Source organism: Rhinolophus ferrumequinum, chromosome 20, assembly GCF_004115265.2.
Source record: "Rhinolophus ferrumequinum isolate MPI-CBG mRhiFer1 chromosome 20, mRhiFer1_v1.p, whole genome shotgun sequence".
NCBI classification, from domain to species: domain Eukaryota; kingdom Metazoa; phylum Chordata; class Mammalia; order Chiroptera; family Rhinolophidae; genus Rhinolophus; species Rhinolophus ferrumequinum.
Window position 1 is genome coordinate 11,830,422 of NC_046303.1, and position 19,213 is coordinate 11,849,634.

General features: G+C 38.3%; 1 protein-coding gene across 1 annotated transcript in view; it reads right to left on the reverse strand.

The window, feature by feature from the left end:
- The window catches only part of GARS1 (glycyl-tRNA synthetase 1), a 42,248-nt gene that overhangs the window by 1,445 nt on the left and 21,590 nt on the right, over window positions 1-19,213 (reverse strand). Inside the window, exons 9-16 of the mRNA XM_033088742.1 lie at window positions 14,637-14,799; window positions 13,418-13,582; window positions 9,868-9,975; window positions 8,998-9,143; window positions 5,149-5,234; window positions 3,547-3,656; window positions 982-1,075; window positions 131-321 (exon numbers count right to left, since the gene is read on the reverse strand). Coding sequence (XP_032944633.1) covers window positions 131-321; window positions 982-1,075; window positions 3,547-3,656; window positions 5,149-5,234; window positions 8,998-9,143; window positions 9,868-9,975; window positions 13,418-13,582; window positions 14,637-14,799 — 1,063 coding nt within the window. The remainder of the gene's footprint in view (window positions 1-130; window positions 322-981; window positions 1,076-3,546; window positions 3,657-5,148; window positions 5,235-8,997; window positions 9,144-9,867; window positions 9,976-13,417; window positions 13,583-14,636; window positions 14,800-19,213) is intronic.

A 19,213-nucleotide genomic window follows, 5' to 3' on the forward strand; every position in this document is an offset into this window, starting at 1 on the left:
CTATGATTCTAATTAAAAAGAAAAAAAAAAGGGGGAGCATAAATACGTCAAATCCCGCCTCCGATCAGAAGGAGCCGGCTTCTAAGGAGCCCATTTCTAAGACCGAGACAACCAAAGACAAGGGCAGCACCTCTGCTCGTATCTGCCGCATGGAGTCTCGGTCCCGCAGAGTTGCCGTGTGCGGGGTCTTGTTCACGGTGTCAAAGTCGATGGTGATGCCGAAAGCCACGCCGATCTCGTCAGTCCTGGCGTAGCGCTTTCCGATAGACCCAGAGGAATCGTCTACTTTGTGAGAGACGCCGTTCCGTGTCAGGGCTTCCGCTGTCCATAAAGAAGTAAATTCAAAATAAAACAACCGAGAGTCCCAATGTCATCTAAATGTTGTCTTAGGTGTTGAGGAAACTTACAAATGGGACGAAGGTAGACATGCATAAGTTACCGTTTAAGGGATAATGAAGTCCCTGGCTGGAGCCCAACCCGTGTCTCCTACCTTCACCTCCCACGGCTCCAGGGGAACGAGTTTCAGCCCAAGAGCCAAAGCCGGAGGCTGCTCCTGCCGCCACCACCTCCATGGGCGGGACCTTAAGCAGCCAATAAACTCTTCCCACTGCCCGACTCGGAAATGTGTGGGCCCCACCAGATGACCACGAGGCTCCCTTTCCGGGCTATGGGCCCAGTGGCTGGGGACCCACTAAGATTGTTAAGCTCCACCAGGGTCCCCCATGGAGTGAGCACTAAAGTCAATAGGAGAAGCAAGGATGTTTGTAATCTGGCTCCAGGGTCCCACCCTGACTCATTCAAATGCTAGGAGAAAACCTCCTGAGCAAGCACACTCTCTCTTGGAGCTAAGAGCAGAGGCTAAAATCACTTTGATTTATTCCTTATTCAATACATATTTTTATTGGGAAAAAAAGAGCATTTCCTAAAATTCATTCTACTTGACAGTGTTCCCATGACAATTACTCAACTGGATTTGCTTACATAATTCCCTGACAAATGGCATGAATTCCTGGTTTTGGCTCAGTGGAAGGACGGAACATTTGAACGGAGCTACCACGGCAGGAAAACTGAAGAACTGGAAAGAAATCCAAACATGTTAGCTGATAAAAATCTGAATATGAATGTCCAAACTTCACTATCAAAATACCAGAAAACACAATATGAAAAGCTGTGTGACAAATGAGAAAAAGCAGGACAACCAGAACCAGAATCGGAAAGATCTTCTGTTCAGCTTTGAATTTGGACCAACTCAGTGAACTCTCTCTGCACATTAGTTTCTCCATTTAAAAAGCAGGTCTCTACCTCTGCTCAGCTTGCTTCACAGGTCTGTTGTAAAAGTTAAATGACGTGAAATGAAAGCACTCTGAAACCTACCACAGAAGATGCTCTTTTTTTTGGTGCTACATAAAAAGCCTTACAGCCTCACTTCTTTCTGCGGAGCTCCCTAAAGAACCTCCAGCCAAATCGTCAAATGATAAGTGGCAGTGCCAAGAAACAAAATCCCATTCTGTTCTTCAAGAGTTTCAGCATAACAGACGGATCTATGAATCTTGGTGACCGAGTAAAACCAAACAGTTTAATTAGCGCACGAACGTATGTCTAAAAGAAATCATACAGAATGAAATGAAACAAAAAGATGTTCTGTATACGTATACTGAAAAGTACAGCTCTCTCAAACTGCCATTGAAATACATTTCAGAGGTATTCAGAAATAAAAGAAAGAAAAGATATTCTGTGGAAGATAAACTAGTCTACCATTTTGGATTGGAAATAAGAGCTGAAGACAATTTTTAAATAATATTTATACATAAGTTTCACTTGAAGGCAAGAATATGGAACTCAGAATGATTAGGTCCCATAAAAATAATAAATGACACAGGTTCCAGTTTAGCCCCGAACCCCCAAAACCTAATTAACGCTAAGTGCCAAGCAGTGGTGTATATCCCACTGTAAGTTCACCCCAGACACCACCAGTATGTCTGAGTGACAGAACACCAATTCTTAGAACAGAACAAGTATCTTGTGATAATTCTATGTGAGAGAGAAATGGGGACCTGCCTTTATAGAAATACTTTTTTTTTTTTTAAATCTTACAAGCAATGTTTTTATACCAAATTTATAGGAAAATGGATTGAGGGCCCATGTGCTAATAATTTAGAAACAGTTTTGGTTTCCTATAGCCTAACTAAATTTTTCTTCATGACAGGAAACTGCAATTCATAAAACACTGTCACTAATTTATTATTGCTCAGCCCTTATGAAATTGCTATCAAAGCTCTAGTTTTATCAATACTGTTACAGTTAAAGGAACAGCTAAAAGATTTTTTAAACACTTTTGTATTAGCACCATAAACAGGAAGGGCTAGAAGCAAACTTGACATGTAAAAAGAACACATCCAGTCATGTCACCAATTCCTCAAGAAGAACCATGCCTACGTATATATGTACGGTATGCCTGGTGTCTAGCCCAGGTTTTTACTCTGGTGAATGAATGAAAAGCTGCTCCTTAAATATCAGGAGATGAAGATATAATTTTAGGGCAGAGAATAAAACAGTAAGTTTACTAGCTACATATTACCAACAGTACGCCAGACTTTTTAAAACACTGACCCCAAGAGCTCAGCAGTCCATTGTTTAGGGTTAAATGTCCTAGGGAGAATCTCAAAGTTGACGTCCAACACTAGCACACCGCCAGCTTGAGAATGGTCTTAATCTGACATATACAACCTCTCTTGCCTAACCATTTTTCTTCTGATTGATTTTCCTGGAAATCTGTGCCAGTACGTTAAAAGAGTTTAATTTCTGCAAGCAGAGGCGAGGAGAGAAAGGTGAAGTCAGGCAGAATGAAGAGATAAAGTGGAAAGCATGGAGCCATTCAGAAGCATCAGAACCAACAGAAAACTTAGGGAGTTGATGAAGACTTTTTACAAATATTTACCATTAGCAATGCCCAAATGCTAGGAAAGGCTATACCCCAAATACTAGTGCCCAATCTGTGAGCTGTCAATTTCCCACACTAGAATCATCTGCGGTTCTTGTTAAAAAAAAAAGAGTACAGATCTCTGGGTCTCAGACTTCGTGAGTCAGTTATTTCTGAAACAGAACCCAGGAATTTACATCCCCAGAAAATTTTATGCCGGTTGAGGTTCCCTTTAATGCTTTATCAGCACAGAGATACTGTTTTTTGGTTTGGCTGAATTCTGAGCTCTCTTCCTTTCTGATTTTCTGAAAACACGAGTATATGTAGAATGTGTCATTCCTTCCATTGATGCAACACAGACAGTTTCCTAAAGTCGTGTGTTCTGTCTCAGAACAGAAAGCACCAGGCAACTAAAACAATGGCATCTAGAATAACCTGCACACTCTACACGCAAATGAAGCAATGCAAGACAGTGCACTGCTTTGTCAACGGTTATGCAAAGACGAGTGTTAACAGCATCAGCACATTACAGTGAATAACAAACAATTGATCACTCGGAGTCTTATTAACGTGCTTGAGCACATTTCATTTCTGATACTATCAGAGAAGAGTATAGGACAACTTACTGTTCTCTGTTCGTCTCCCTCTCGTACATGGAATGTATGTTCAAATACCGTATACATGATCCTGCCCAGGCCAAAGGAGGGTTCAATTACATTCGGAACAACTTCTTCCACTGCAAGAGAGAAATTCAATAACATTCTCTCAAACTCCACATACTGCATTTCGGGTCCTCTCTAAACAATCCTTATTAGCACTAAAAATATCTCTATTCTGGATGAAACAAAGAAATTAGAACAAAAAACTACTTGCTGGTAGGAAACACGATGACTTTCAAGAGAAACCTGGAATGAAAAAAATGTTTTCACCAAATTAAATTCTTTGTTTACATAGCATCAAAATGAAACAAGGTACCAAGGTATTTCATCTATCATCTGCCTTGCCTATGCAGAAAGTATTAAAACTCTAGAGCTTTTATAAGACTTTGCTAGAATTAAAAATCTACCACCATAGCTGGCAAAATGAACAAGAACAATTCCTACACACAGGTATCAAATGGTTTGTTTGTTTTACTTCCTATCTTGCTATCTTGATGAGAACTCTTTTTTAAGAAAGCCAAGTTGCTGCCATTGTATTTCCAAGGTTCTGGGGTCAGGAGGCCCTTACAGAAGTTTGCTCAGGGATCAGCACTCAATCAAAGACATTTACCAAGCTCTTGCCATGGGTGAGGCTGTATCTGTGACATATTATAGGAAATGTATTCATTATTACCTATTCACAAAAGAAGCACTGGCCAGGTCTAAGGCAACTGATCCTAACCTTGGAGAGTTTGTTTCAAGGGAATCAGATAAATAGAACTAAAACATTTTTGTCTATGATAAAGAGTAACTCTTTAGAAATATCATCAAGGCGTTTTCTGCCCATTCTTCCATGGCATCTGAGCAATGGTGAAGTATGGCTCCGAAGCACCTGCTAGGTCGGTGGCTAAAAAGCCCCAGATCATGAAGAATCCCCTGCTTACTCTTACCACTGCAGACTGCTTCTATAGCTCCCTGAAGCCTGGCTACCCAGCAGGCAAGAAAAAGATGGAAAAGGAGGCCTGTTCTCTCAATTGGCATAGCTTCCAAATGCCGACTGGAAATTAAAGCCATTTCCAGCTTTAATTCAGCCACAATTAACCATAAGCATTCTTCATATACGTTCCAAAATATTCAGTTCCCAATTCACAGAATTTGTTCTATGAAAAATCATTATCTCCTCGGCTTTTAAAAAAGCATGAAAGATCACTAATCTAAATGAATTTTAGCAAGTTAATTTGCCAACAAAAGACAGAATGGGTGAATTCCCTCTTTTGCTTAGGAAAAAAAAGCACTTTTCCTTAAAATGAAAAAAAGATCTTTTTAATCAGAGATAAATTCTTCATATGCACCTCAGGTCATAGAAATAATAAAGCTAACATCATAAATTATTCTGCTGTATGAGTATAATTATGTTTTTTTAAAAAGAGGCCCAAGATAATGTCTTAAACATACTCATTAAATTTAGGGTTGTGACATTAATTTTTTTTTCCTCTTCAAATTTTCTGTAAAATGGTTACATTATAAAACTTAAAAAAAAAGTTTAAGGAGTAATATTTTTTTGTTTCTTAACTATTTTTACAAATTTACCATATAGTGTTTTCTGGAATCTCTTCACATTAACCATGTCTTCCGTTAACTGAAATGTTTTCCCTTCAGTTTCAATAGTGAATTCCCTACAAAGAAACAAAGCACATTATATGTTAGTAAAAACATGCATCCCTATGCCTTAAAGATTGCCAAACTGTTTTTCATTTTAGGTATAATACAACTCAGTCAACTCTCCAGATATAACAGCTGAAGTCAAATTTAAATTATTTCATAACGAATACCAAATTAAATATTATTTTAACAATGGCACCAAACTATTCTGGGAGGCATCCAAACATGTGACTAGTTTTACAAAATTCCACAAGTGACTTAATGACTAATTCCTTTGGTTTTGAGATCAAGGTAAAACTAAAAACAATTTTTTAAAAAAAATTCCATTTTAGAATAATTACAATAAATTTGTCAGAAACAGGCCTGTTGGCAAAAGATCACTAGTCTCTTTATTGTCTGAACAAACGTAAACATGACCAGCTTGCCGTCTTACATTAAGTAATTTTAAAACCCTCACACTATTTCCAAATAAACTTTGCTGTTTATGCTGATGGAGATCAGCTTAAAAGAAGCTTAATAATTCAGTTTGATATGTCAATATAAACTCTCCCCCCAAAAATCACTGACCACAGTGTATTCATATCCTGAGATACACCAGTTTTGGTTTCGGGTTATAAGACTTCACTTGTATAAAGCGTTTCGTGTAATGCCTCTATTTCAGCTTATGGGGTACTTCCTCATGTTATGAAGATCAATTTGCCTCTGTCCTGTCTCACAAGCACCTCAGTGCTGGGAAAAGAGCGCCCCCGTGTGGTGTGTTCGACGCTGTGGAGCGGGTACACGCCGCACTGCGTTTTACAGCGGTGATAATTTCGTGCATCATAGGAATGGTTTTCATGCTCACATTCTGTCTGAAGTTTGCGTGCACGTGCATTAAAGATTCCATTACATAAGCATCACACATATTCTCTCTGTAAGCATAGTCTAACTGCAGAATCGCTAACAGTTATTAAAAAGCTGAAATTAGCCATTAATTGAGAACAATTAAAGGAAAGTGATTTGTGGATAATGGTACCTAACTAGTGATCTAATAACTATATCCATTTTAATGGGATTTGATGTTTTAGCATAAATAGATGTTAATTCTAGGCGACCAGAAATGTTTTAAAATTTTCCTACTGAAATTTTCCTATTTTCAACCTATAAGACTTCATCTTGTGATAGTTCTTTTGACAGGCACATGCAACCACTATCACCCTAGATGTCCCGGGTCCCTTCTCTTTCAATCCCCCCCACCCCAGTTAACCACTGATATGCTTTCTCTCACTGTAAACTAGGTTTGTCTTTCCCAGAGTTTCACACAGAACCTTTTGTGTAAGACTTCTCTCACTTCGCCTAATGTCTGTGACAAGTGTTGGCAAGCACTCTGTACAGGGCCAGATATAAAATATTCCAGGGTGTGCAGGCCATCTGTAGTCGCTCGTATTCTTTGTTTTTTTAAACAACCCTTTGAAAATGCAAAACTCATTCTCAGCTGGAGGGCTGTATAAAAAACAGTATGAAAGCTATTTCAAGTGCACTTAAAAAAATGTCCACACTGATTTTTAGACAGTCTATAACTGGCAATGAAGTCGACTGATAGTACTTAGATCTTCGAATTCCTATTGATGTTTTTGTCTACTTGCTCTACCAGTTACTAACAGATGGGTGTAGCAGTCTCCAACTAGAATGGTGAATCTGTCTATTTGACCTTTCAGTTCTGTCAAGTTTGCTTTATATATTTTGAGGTTCTGTTTTTCGTTGCATACCCAGTTTAGAAGCGATGTGCCTTCCTGATGAATGGAACCCTTTACCATTATGAAATCCAATTCTGTCCCTGGTAATTTTCCTTGTTCTGGTGTCCACTTTGTCTGACATTAATACAGCCATTCCAACTTGATTATGGAAATTTGTATGGAAATACTTTCTGATTCTTTTACTTTTAGACCTATTTGTATATTACAATTACAGTAAGTTTCCTGTAAAACAGCATCTAATCGGGTCTTGAGTTTTTTAAGCAGAATGACAATAAATGGCTATTACTCAAGTATTTAGGTCATTATATCTAATGTAATTATCAATATTGCTGAGTTTAAATCTACCATCTCACATTTTCTATTTATTCCATTTGTTCTTTGTCATTTTTCCTCTTCTGTCTTCTTTTGGGCTATTTTTTTATTATTCTATTTTATTTTCCTTATTGGTTTATTAGTTATATCCCTTTGGTTTTTATGTGTTTTTTCCAAATAGTTGCTCTGGAATTTACTGTTATGTACTTTTTAAACTTATCGTTGTCTACCTTCAAATAACATTATGCCACTTCACTTTATAACAGTACATTCTCAATTCTTTGCTCCCATCCTTTGAGCTATGGATGGCATATATTTTACTTCTATGTGTATTCTAAACTTCACAATATATTGTTATTGTTTTTGCTTTAAACGGTCCATTCTCTTTTTAAAAAATTAAGAGATGTCATTTTAAAGAAATTAAGGAGAATGTCATTTATATTCACCCACATATTTATCTAGAGTTCCTAATTTTTTTGGATAGATCTAGATTTCTGCAATTCTGCCTAAAGAACTTCCTTTAACATGTCTTGCACTGCAGGTCTGCTGACAATGTATTCTCTGAGCTTCTGTTTATCTGAAAGTATTTTCTCTTCACTTTTGAAAGGTATTTTTGCTGAGTATAGGATTTTTGTCTGTAAGCACTTTAAAAGATTTCACTCCATTGTACTGTGGCTGGTACGGTTTTTGAGGACAACTTTAATCATTCTTATTTTTGCTCCTTTTTATGTAATGAGCCTTTTTTCCCTGGCTACTTTAAAGATTTTTCTCTTCATTATTGGTTTTTAGCAATTTAATTCTGATGTGCTTTTATATGGTTTCTTTGTGTTTATTCTGCTGGGGCTGAACTTCTTGAATCTGAGGGTTAATAGTTTGCATCAAATTAGAAAATTTTTCAGCTACTGATGTATCTTTAGATATTTTCTCTGTATACCCTCTTTCTGTGACTCCCAATTACACACTAGGCTGCCTCATATTGACCCAAAGGACATTTTTTTCTCCCAGTCTCTTTTTCTATGCCTCATTTTGAATAGTTTGTATTGCTATGTTAAGTTCAATGGTCTTTTCTGCAATGTTTAATCCCATTCAGTTATTTTAATTTGAGATATTGCCTCTAGATGTTCCGTTTGGTTCTTATATATATTTCCATTTCTCACCTCATCTGTTCATGTTTTCCCTTATGTCTTTGAGCATATGAAGCATATTTATAACTGTTTTAACATCCTTATGTATGTATTCCATCATGTTTGCCATTTCTGGGTGGTTCTTTTCATTGACTTTCCCTCATTATGGATCACATTTTCCTATGTCTAGCAATTTCTATTGTTGGCCAGACATAGTACATTTTACACTGCTTAGTGCTGGATTTTTGTTGTATTCATTTGAAGATTCTTCTCTATTGTTTTTATATTTATGCTTAAAACAATTAGAGACCACGCCAAAGCTCAAAATAAGAACACTGACTTGAAGATAGATGTAGTTTCTAATCCTTCCTGAGGCACTACCTTCGGCAAGTCTCCCCATCCAAGAAATTTACTGAGGAAAAAAAGATCTTTATAGTCCATTTCAAATCCATTTCTGGCTACAATACCCAAATCTCACCCAACCCAGTCCTTTAAATGTACTCAAGAGATAGTACTTACCTGCAAAAAATTTCTAAAGAAACTAATCTCACCCTAACTTACAGAACTGGCAGAGTCCATATAATAGCACAGATCTTAAATCTTACCCTTTTTCATTCAATAGTTTCTCCATTTCTGTAATGTAACACTCGTCACACATGGCAAGGTACTCCATCACCAGCTTTGCATCCTTCTTATACGCCTTCCCAATTGCTCCCTTATTGGGTTCAAACTGAACAACATTGACTGTTTTGTATGCAGTAGTCAAGGAATCCAAAAGTACAGAGCTGCCTCAGTATTTCGAGAAATGATTTTGAGAACCACAATATCATTCAAAATAAGTAAACACCATCAACAGAGACTTTTTTAAAATTACAGTGAGATAAAAGGGATATTATCTAATCAGAAATATAACCGAACACACAGCTTAATAACCTCTGATAACAATTTATTCATTTCTAAAATGTTCCAACACAACAGGATCTATTTCCTGCCAGTGGCCTAGCCCTAAGCTCAGCTCACAGCCTCAATCCCTGGTAAAGGAAGGAAATTTCTACTGTGCTGATTAAGATACCAAGTGAGCTAAATTATTGTTTCATCTACCATCAAATCGCACTTGTCTTTTAATAGAGCCAGTATTCACCAGGTACCCTTTATCTAAAGAGCATGGAGGAAGGTGCAGGTGTGGAGAAATGCATTTTGGAAATGGCTGAGAAAAACAGGTCCACACTCTGAAAGACATTTGGAGCATTTTTCTGAAAATGCTTATTTTAAGGACCAAACACTGAGTGGGCACATTACAAGTAAAGAGAATAGGAAAGGAGCAGTGAGATGGTAAAGTAATAGGGTTAAGTAAGTGTTGCCACCATATCCCAAACATCTCAGTTTATCCATAGAACAAGGCACAGACCAGGACTCATCCATCTCCAAGATGCTGACACTTGAGTCTTGAGGTGTGACGTGACTAGAAAGGATATGGGCTCTTTCAGAGACTTCTCAGCTACAAGTGGGACTTTGGTGGCTCGTGCGTGACAAGAAAGGTCATAACAGGACCTATCAGCACATCCGACAATCTCAATCCAGCCCTAAGAAGACAGAATGGATAGAAGCATTGGTTACTTACACTGGGTTCATTCACAAATGTAAGCAGATTGTAACTAACTCACATCCTCAAGAATAACTCAATACAGAATCTCCCCTCAACTTTTATACATGTTTGAAATGGGAACAGTTTTATACATCAGGCAGCTAACAACCCTATAAAAACATAATCCACACAGACACACAAAGTAGTCTTATTTTCTGGACAGATTTATTTTGCTATATTGTGAATGTGGGGTAAACTAATACGTTCTCTGATTTAATTATGGAAATAAAATGTGAACCAAGACAAAACTGGCAGAAAAAAAAAATCGGTTTCAAATTTGTGACCAGGCTTTCCAATGAGTATGGCAGAAACCACTAGTCTCTTTGCATGAAGTGTCTTAACTGCTCTCACAACTTGGCAGCAGGTGGCGGAACGACACACATCTCAGCACCTGACCACAGACGTGGGCATTTGTACTCGATTCACTTTCCTACCCAACAAAGGAAAGTTCAGTAAAAGAGCAGGTAATATTTAGGTCACAGAATATAATAACAGCGTGGGTGCCAGGTTCCATTTCTTGTTAATACTTAAGTTACTTTTCAAAAGCATAACCTAAATTGTTTTCAAAGACCCTTAAGAACCTGTTATTTGAATAGGAACAAAAGAGGTAAGAGGCTTATTTTAGCAGCCATCTAGTTAGTCTTTCTCATGACTGTTTATTTTTTGCCTTTGGTCCAAAGAGTTTGGGAAAATTCAACCATCATGACCTTTCCAAGCACCTGTTACCACATGCTGCACTTGGAAGAAAGAGGGCAAATATAAAACTCATGTGAATTCAGAAACGTCAACACACAACACCAACAACCAAATAGGAATTAAAGAACAAAGCCTAAAAACATGTAACTTATCATCTAACATTCACTAAAGACGTCAACTAGCATATTTACATTCTTAAATGTACAGACTTGGTGATGACCAGTTACCAAAGATGTCAATTAACAAACTGATGTAGTAAAAGATAAAATTACAAAAACATGCCTGAGAATGGTAAACAACTTTGGGATAGTGGTTACCTCTGAGGAGGGAGGGGCGGGTGGAGCATTAGCTGTGATCAGTCACTTTTTTTGAATTAAATAAATAAAATATGAAACAAATACAAAAAGAAAGTATTACAGCCTTTAAAGGCGTTCTCCCCTCTCCTGAAGTTTCTGTTACTCTAGAGCTTCTGGTTTGTTTAGTCCTGGCTTCCCACAGCCTTAGCTTCAGCTCAATGCCAGGCTCATGTCATCTCTTTTCTCATTTTTCTTCAATTTTTTTAAATTTCGGAATAACTTACATATACTAGTTCCAGGCATAATGATTGGGTACAGCGTAATGATTGGGTATCTGTATATATTGGAAAATGGTCACCACAATAAGTCTAGTCAACAACCATCACCACACATAGTTACAGAATTTTTTTTTCTTGTGATAAGAACTTTTAAGATCTATTCGTTTAGCAACTTTCAACTATGCAACACTGTGTTGTTAGCTGTAGTCTCCATGCTGTACACGACATCCCCAGGACTTAGTAAGCCCACGATTTCTGATCCCGTCCTGGAGTGTTTGGCCACAGCTCACGGCTGCACTCAGTAGACAATGATCAGAAACGCCGGAGGGCTGAATTACTACAGCAGGGAGGCACGCTGGCTAAGGGTCTGGCTAAGGGCACGGACCCGAGACAGACAGCCCCGGGTTCCTGTCCCAGCTCTACTCACTAGCTGTGGGACCCCAGCCAATTAATTCCTTTACTTCTCAGCACTTCAGTTCCTTCAGAAATAGGACCTATAAACAGGATTATTGTGAGGATTACATCAAGTAATACATTAGAAGCACTTAGAAGTCTATACAGCTCTTGACAATTACAAATGTTGGAGGACTAAAGAAAAGAAACAAATGAACTGTAATCCAGGACAGATTCAGAATCTAAATTGAGAGCAAGAATCTGTGTCTGGTTTAATTTGAATTTAGAGTAGAGCAAACTCAGAAAGGGAACTGGTATGGAACAAAGAGAAAAGAAATAAACTTTTCTTACACAAAATTGAAAATATTTTATTGGTTTGATATGAAAATAAAAAGAAATTCCAGAAAATCTAAAACGTGTAAAGAAACATCTATAATCCAAAAATAATTACTAAGATTGTTTTGACCTACACATGTCAAAGAAAAACCTAACAGATACAGAAATGCTTTCCTCATTCCACAAAGGAAAAAGAATATATTAAAAACACTATCAATAATGGCCACTATAGCTAGACGCATATCATTACGCATGATGTTTGTAATGCATACATATTAAAGCATCTAGAATAGGGTTTGACAAACCAACGCCCATGTGGCTAAGAATGGTTTTTACATTTTTAAAGAGTTGTAAAAAAAACAAAAAACAACCAGTCAACAACAAAGAAGATGGGCAAAAGAGATCTGCAAAGCCTAAAATATTTGCTATATTTACTACAGAAAATCTCTGATCTAGAAAAGAAATCTGAAACGCTTTTGGGGAGACATTTTACTTTCTATACAGTATTCTTCAGAATTTTTTGGTTTTTTGTTTCAGAAAAGGGAGTATTTTTTATGACTAATTTTTATTTTTAATTTTAAAAATGAATCTAGTAAAAGAAAGTCACTTGAAAAAGTAAAAAGTGAAACCAAGGGCATTGGGACAATGACCCTGGGCTAAAGTGTCTAAATGGGTTTAAGTAAGGGTTAAGCTTCTAGGACCAAATAAGGGGAATGCCAGAAGGCTCTCACCCCTTACTCCCACGGCCACCAGTGCACAAAGCATCTTTTATATACAAACGCCTTTCAATCCTAAACTTCAGTACAGATGTTCACGTTTGGGGGGTAGGGATGAGAAGGAGCAGTGAAGAGGTCACCTGGAGGTCTTCTTCGAATTATCATTAAATACAGAGAAATTGAGCAAAGGTAGTTCCTAAACAAGAAATCAGAATCTACTAGTCTATCTCCAAATCTACCAAATAGTTCTCTAAACAAAGAGCATCATGACTTTCTTTGCTCAGCCCACCCCATTTCCAACGTTTGCGGGGTCCTTGTCAGGAGGAAGGCCCCCCACACCCACCTTAGCTGCACTCAGGGAGAAGACCAACGACACTGCCCACCCCAGGGATGTACACCCAGCGCAGCCTCATCATGGGCACCTCCTTTCTCTCTCTCCCCACTCCCCAAAAGCCATCTAAGTCTAAAAGGGCTCCCTCCTTATGAGAAGACAGGAGGGCAAGTGCTGTTTTCCATTTTGCTCAGGGTCTCTTTTCTTTGTGTTCTGTTCTGACATACAGTATACAAAAGGCCATTTAGATATCCGTGTCTAAGGATTCACAATGTGAGAAAGTGTCTAAGTTCACAATGCGAGAATCACCCTAAAACCATCCCACTCTGCTTACATAGGACGTCTTGGATTCAGCGTCCCAACAGTCACAGGCGTAATGGGCCATCTCGTTCTCCATGTGCTGCCGGAAGCGGAGTTTATCTGGAGACACTCCAACCTTCATGAGGTAGAGGTAGATGCGGCCAATGAAATAGCCTAACACTGAGTTGTTAATCACACCCTGCAGTAAATGAATAAACAAATCAGTTAATAAACACGAAAGTAAGCACTGAGGATGGAAACACACCTACTGAGACTTTGAAGGCCTGGTACCACAACCTGCTGAGAGGTATCTGAAACATGAGGGACACTGTATTATCCAGCTTTCAGAAGAATCTCAAAACCAGAACGTGACTGTGGCTATTTCCAAAGGGGTTAATGTCAAGTCAACAGGTTGGTAATAATGGAGTTATTTAAAATCGTTCTACCAGAGTCACTGGTCAGCAAAAATTCAGGCCAATACTTCATACCTTCTACATCTATAGTACCAAAAAGGACATTCATAATAATGACCCCAGGAATGGCAAATCTACTCCTCCTGAATTAACAAAAGTAGTGAGACATGTTGAGGGGATTTTAATGTATGCTATCCACCGAAATCTGGGGACCCCCTACAGTATATGTACTCTTACAATTTTAGTACCGGAAGGATCTTAGCCATCATCTCGCCCCATCTCCTACCCCCCACTACAGGACTCTTCTCTGCAAAATGGCCTAGTTACCACCCAGCCTCTCCTTGAATATTTTCAGGGGCAGGAAGCTCACTGCTCCCCAGGGCAATTCACTGCATTATCGGGCAGCAGCTGCCATTAGACAGTTTTCACTCATTTCTTTAGGCAAATAATTAGAGAAATTCTATTATATGAAAGACTTTATGCCATTTGCCATGGGGAACAGAGTTTAAAACCAGAGGGCTTACTCTCTGTAAGTCAAAGTGTCTCCCCAATAGTAGTATATATTGTTAAGGGTCGGATTGATGGGCACAGTTCAAACCAAGACCTCTTTTCCAAGTGCTCTCTGAAACACAGTTTTCATGTTGGCCCCAATGGCCCCAAAACTGCCATGTTCGGGTAATTTCCTCCCATATAATAACAGTATATAATAAATACTGTATAAAAGCGAATAATAAAATGACTACTAAAATAAAACACTGTGCCATCCAGTACATAGAATTTGCTAAGTGCTTCAAACCCTGAATAGGTATAATCTGAATTAAGCTACCTATGAAATCTTACCTGTTCAACAGCATCCCCGAGGCGCATTTTCCGAGCAGACTGTCCGCTGACCTGGGCTTTTGCTGAATACAAATAAAGGTGGAGGTCTGCAACATTCTGGAACTTCGGGTGGTCTTTCTCATTGGGATCTACAAAGTGCTCGATTTCTGCCATTGTGAATTCTCTGAAAGCAAAAAATAGAAGGGACAAAAGTTGCAGGCTCAACTATAAAAAACAATAAACAAGGCCCTTATTTTCAACTTCATTCTGTAACGGTATCGGCTCTCACGCTATAGGAATCTCATCACTAAACAGAAAATTGTTTCCTAAGGGAATGGTTAAAAAAAAAAAAAAAGGTTGGATTAGATTGTGGTTATTGTTAAACACATTAATGAAAACAATTACTCATTTAAATAGTATTTTAAATAAATACAATCAAACTTCTCTCAAATATTAATTCCTTCTGTGTAGTGACAAAGATTCTTTACTTGACCAAACTTTAGCCAGTCTTCTGAAATTTCTCCTAGGCCCATCTGTGCAATTCCTTGTAAAATCCAGTTTGAGCAAGAACTCTAAGTCAGTTTGACCAGAACCGCTCCCCCTTATTATCTGATCATCCTCAATATTTTATCAGGTTGGTCATCTTGCACCCACGAGCCCCCGCCCAGGTGATGTCTGATCACCCTGGCCTGTCTTCAGCAAGCATCCTGTTAGAGCAGTTTAGCCAGAATCCCCTTTGGCCCTGACATTCCCTCTTAGTAATTCCCTATCCGCGGACCTCCACCCTGCTCCTTGGCTAGAAATCCCCATGATGTACAGTAGAAGCCCCTTATCCACAGTTCTGCTTTCCATGGTTTCAGTTACCCTTAGTCAACTGCAGTCTGAAAATATTAAATGGAAAATTCCAGAAGTCAATAATTCATGTTTTTAATTGCATGCCGCTCTGAGCAGCCTGGTGAAATCTCACACTGTCCTGTTCCATCCTGCCCAGGATGTGAATCATCCCTTTGTCCAGCATGTCTACGCTGTATCCACCACCCGCCCATTAGTCACTCAGTAGCCTCTTGGTTTTCAGATCGACTGCCATGGTATCGAAATGCTTATGTTCAAGTCACCCTTACAGCAGCTCATGTTACATCACGATGCTTCCATCATTCACCTCACTTCATCTCTTCACACAGACATTGTATCATCTCACATCATCACAAGAAGGGTGAGTACAGTACAATAAGATATTCTGAGACCACATTCATGTAACTTTTATTACAGTATATTGCTACAACTGTTCTATTTCACTATTATTGTAGTTAATCTCTTACTGTGCCTAATTTATAAATTAAACTTATCACAGGCGTGTATGTATAGGAAAAACATGGTATACGTATATAGGCTTTGGTACTAAACGTGATTTCAAGCATCTACTGGGGGTCTTAGAACACATCCCCTGCGGGTATTTCGGGTGAAAACCCGTGTTCAGAATTGAGCCCTGTTCTATACTGAGATCTCTCTGTCCTACTGCAATAGTTCTGAATCAATTCTGTTTTTACCACTTTAACTACTGTTCATGTCTGTTTTTTTCTTTGACACTAGCCACAACCACAAAAGATTATTCCTTTTAATGGAAAATAATTTTTAAAGAACAGATTAATAGTTTCTAAAATTAAAAACTTAAGCAAATTTAAAACTAAAGCAAATGTCAGACACAAAAAAAGAAATGAGATACTGAATAGTGGCTTCCAAATGAAATGGTTTTCCTTAAAGCAAAAGCAAGTCTTATAAATCTACACTAAACGAAACTCCCAATGTTTACTCTTCGAAGAATGGGAAATTAAAAGTGAATCAAAATTGTTCTTTGGCTTTTATAGTAGTTTGATTTCTTCATTTTTATTGCTCTGAACAAGTAAATGACTGATAATGACACCATACAGCTGGTTTCTTTAGAGTAACAGCTTCTTAAAAAACAGTATTATTCAAGACAGAGGACAGAAGGCACGAGTTGAACAAGCTAACATCAAGCTAACTCCATATTGATTAAATAAATATGCACATAGTAATGGTTTCCCAAAGAGATTCTTCTGAATGACAATTTCACAGCTATTGGAGGGAAAAGTGTTTTAAGTTAATTTTATGATTTAAAATCAAATCTCTCTTTAAAACACACACATTTACTAGAGTGCTTCATGATTATATCAAGTGTTTTAGAAGTAATGAAAAATTGCTTAAATGGGTCCTAAAAATATATGAAATGCATTGCAAAAGAGCTTTGATTTTTGAATTTTATTTTTTAATGGTATCTCTTCTTTGGTCCTGTAGCACCTATGTCTTAATTGTCTTTCAACAACTATCAAACATTTTCTGTGTGCACAGAGATATGAGAAAGACAGAGAAGCACATTGTCTGTCCTCGCAGAGCTTATAAATGGGCTGGGCTGACAGCAACAGAATATCTAAAATGCAAGACAGATCAAAATAAGGGCCTGGCCCAGATTCCCAAAAAAAGCTGCTGCCAAAGTCTTTACATCTGTTCTGTCAAACCATTGCAGCTAAGACAGAAGACAGAAATCAACGCTAACACTGATTTTACCAGCTGTCTCTTGTCTCTGAGTTCAGAGACTATATCTGGAACTACGGAGAACTAAAAAATACATATAGGCTATTGAGATGAAGCAAAAAGCCCCAAATGGAGTCACTTGTGCTAAGCCCCATGACAGCAAACTAAGACTTAATACATAATCTAATTATAGTTTTCAACTTCTCCCAGAAATGTAACCTGGAAATGTTGAAGTTCCAATGTGAACTTGGAAATTACCTGGCCATCACTAGTGAGGTGTATGGAGGCCCCTTCCGTTCCTCTTAAGAAAGTGAACATGCTGAACCAATGTATTCTTTGCTAATCATTCCTTTTACCACCCCCTTTCTGGCTTTAAAAAATCTTCCATTCTGTACAACCCTTTGGAAGTCCTTTCTATTTCCTAGATGGGATGTTGCCTGATTCATGAATCATTCAATAAAGCCAATTAGATCTTTAAAATGTACTTGGTTGAATTTTTGTTATTTAACAAGGCCTAGAAGACAAAACCAATCTAAATTAAATTAAATAAAAAAAAATCATATGAACAATCTAATACACCCAGCCTAAACAGAAGAAATCATAGCTATACAAAACTAATCACTTGATAAGTCTGTTAACAAAAAGAAATTATAACACTAAACAAATTCTAGCCCTACCCTGGAACAAAAAAGAAGGGGACACTGACTCATGGAAGAAAGAGTGTACTTTGAGTCAGGATCTTGCAGAGGCACATGACAAAAATGAGAGAAAATCCAGATAGGGTGCTCTGAAGTGAAAAAGACCAAGGGATATAGTGTCAGGAAGCCCCAAGGGCCCTTCACCAGTTAACACCTGGGATGGCTCATCAGTTCTGAGCTGCTTTTCCTGTCTGCCACTTCTTAATCCACAAGCCGCAGGTTTTGCCTTACTTCACAGTCCTTTATAATCTCCTAATAGCTACTCTACTTGTAAATGCTCTCCAAAACACTGGTGTTGGACAAGGTCAGTCTTACACAGCTGCCTCAGTATTTTGAAAGCAGGCTTGCAGATGCTACTGGAACAGAGCGGAAGCCAAAAAACAAAAGGAAAAACAGATAAAAAAAAAAATCCAGACATTGAGAAATAAAACATACTCAAATTTGACAAGTGTTTCATTGTGACAATACCTGGTTCAAGTTTCTGACTGCCTCTTCTTTCTTCATGAAGGCCCAGGGGGTTCCTCCCCACCCCATTTCTCTAAGTTGAGCAAACTCTTTCCTCGTAAGTCTCTCCTTTCTAATAGGCTGAAGGGACTATAGGCCTAAATATACAGTTTGGTCAGAACATAAGGACATTTCCTCATAGGGTGTCATGGGGACTAACAAGACGAGGCAGACGAGGCAGGCGGTTGGGGTGCTTTGATGTAGAGTCAGTGGCTGGGTTGTGCTTTGACTGAAGTCTGTAATTACAGCGAGTAAAAAAAGAGGAGAGGAAATGGGTGGGGCTGCAGAAAATACTTTGGGAGCCTAAGAAAGTTAAGTTTACTAGCATATCCTATTTTTTATTTGGAATTTATTGTCCTAAGAGATATCAGTAAGAAAATGTACAGAAATCACAAAAAGCTTAAGTCATACACAGATAAGTCAAAATAAGTCTCTAAGGAAAAATGTAACTAAACAGTGTCACTGTGCCTTCCCACACATGTATCCAGATGTTCTGTCTGGATACCTCTGACTAGGGAAGGTTATCAGAACCAGCCAAGAAAGTGTCTAAACTAGAGCAGATGGAGTAAGCTTGCTAGCTGGCCTTTCTGTCACAAAGGCCTTTCTTCCCCAAATATCTGGAAGAATGGTTACTGAAACACCGTCACCCCAACTCCAGCAACGCTCTCCTGGACACCTACATGTCATGACGGTCACCCCAGCCCCACCTCACCCTATTCTTACATCCATCACCACTGCCATAAAATGCCTTGGTTTAGACAATCAAGACCTTGCCGTCTTCAAAACATATGATGAACAAGGGGAAAAGATCATTTTGGAGCAGGAAAGAAACTTAGGCCACTCTTC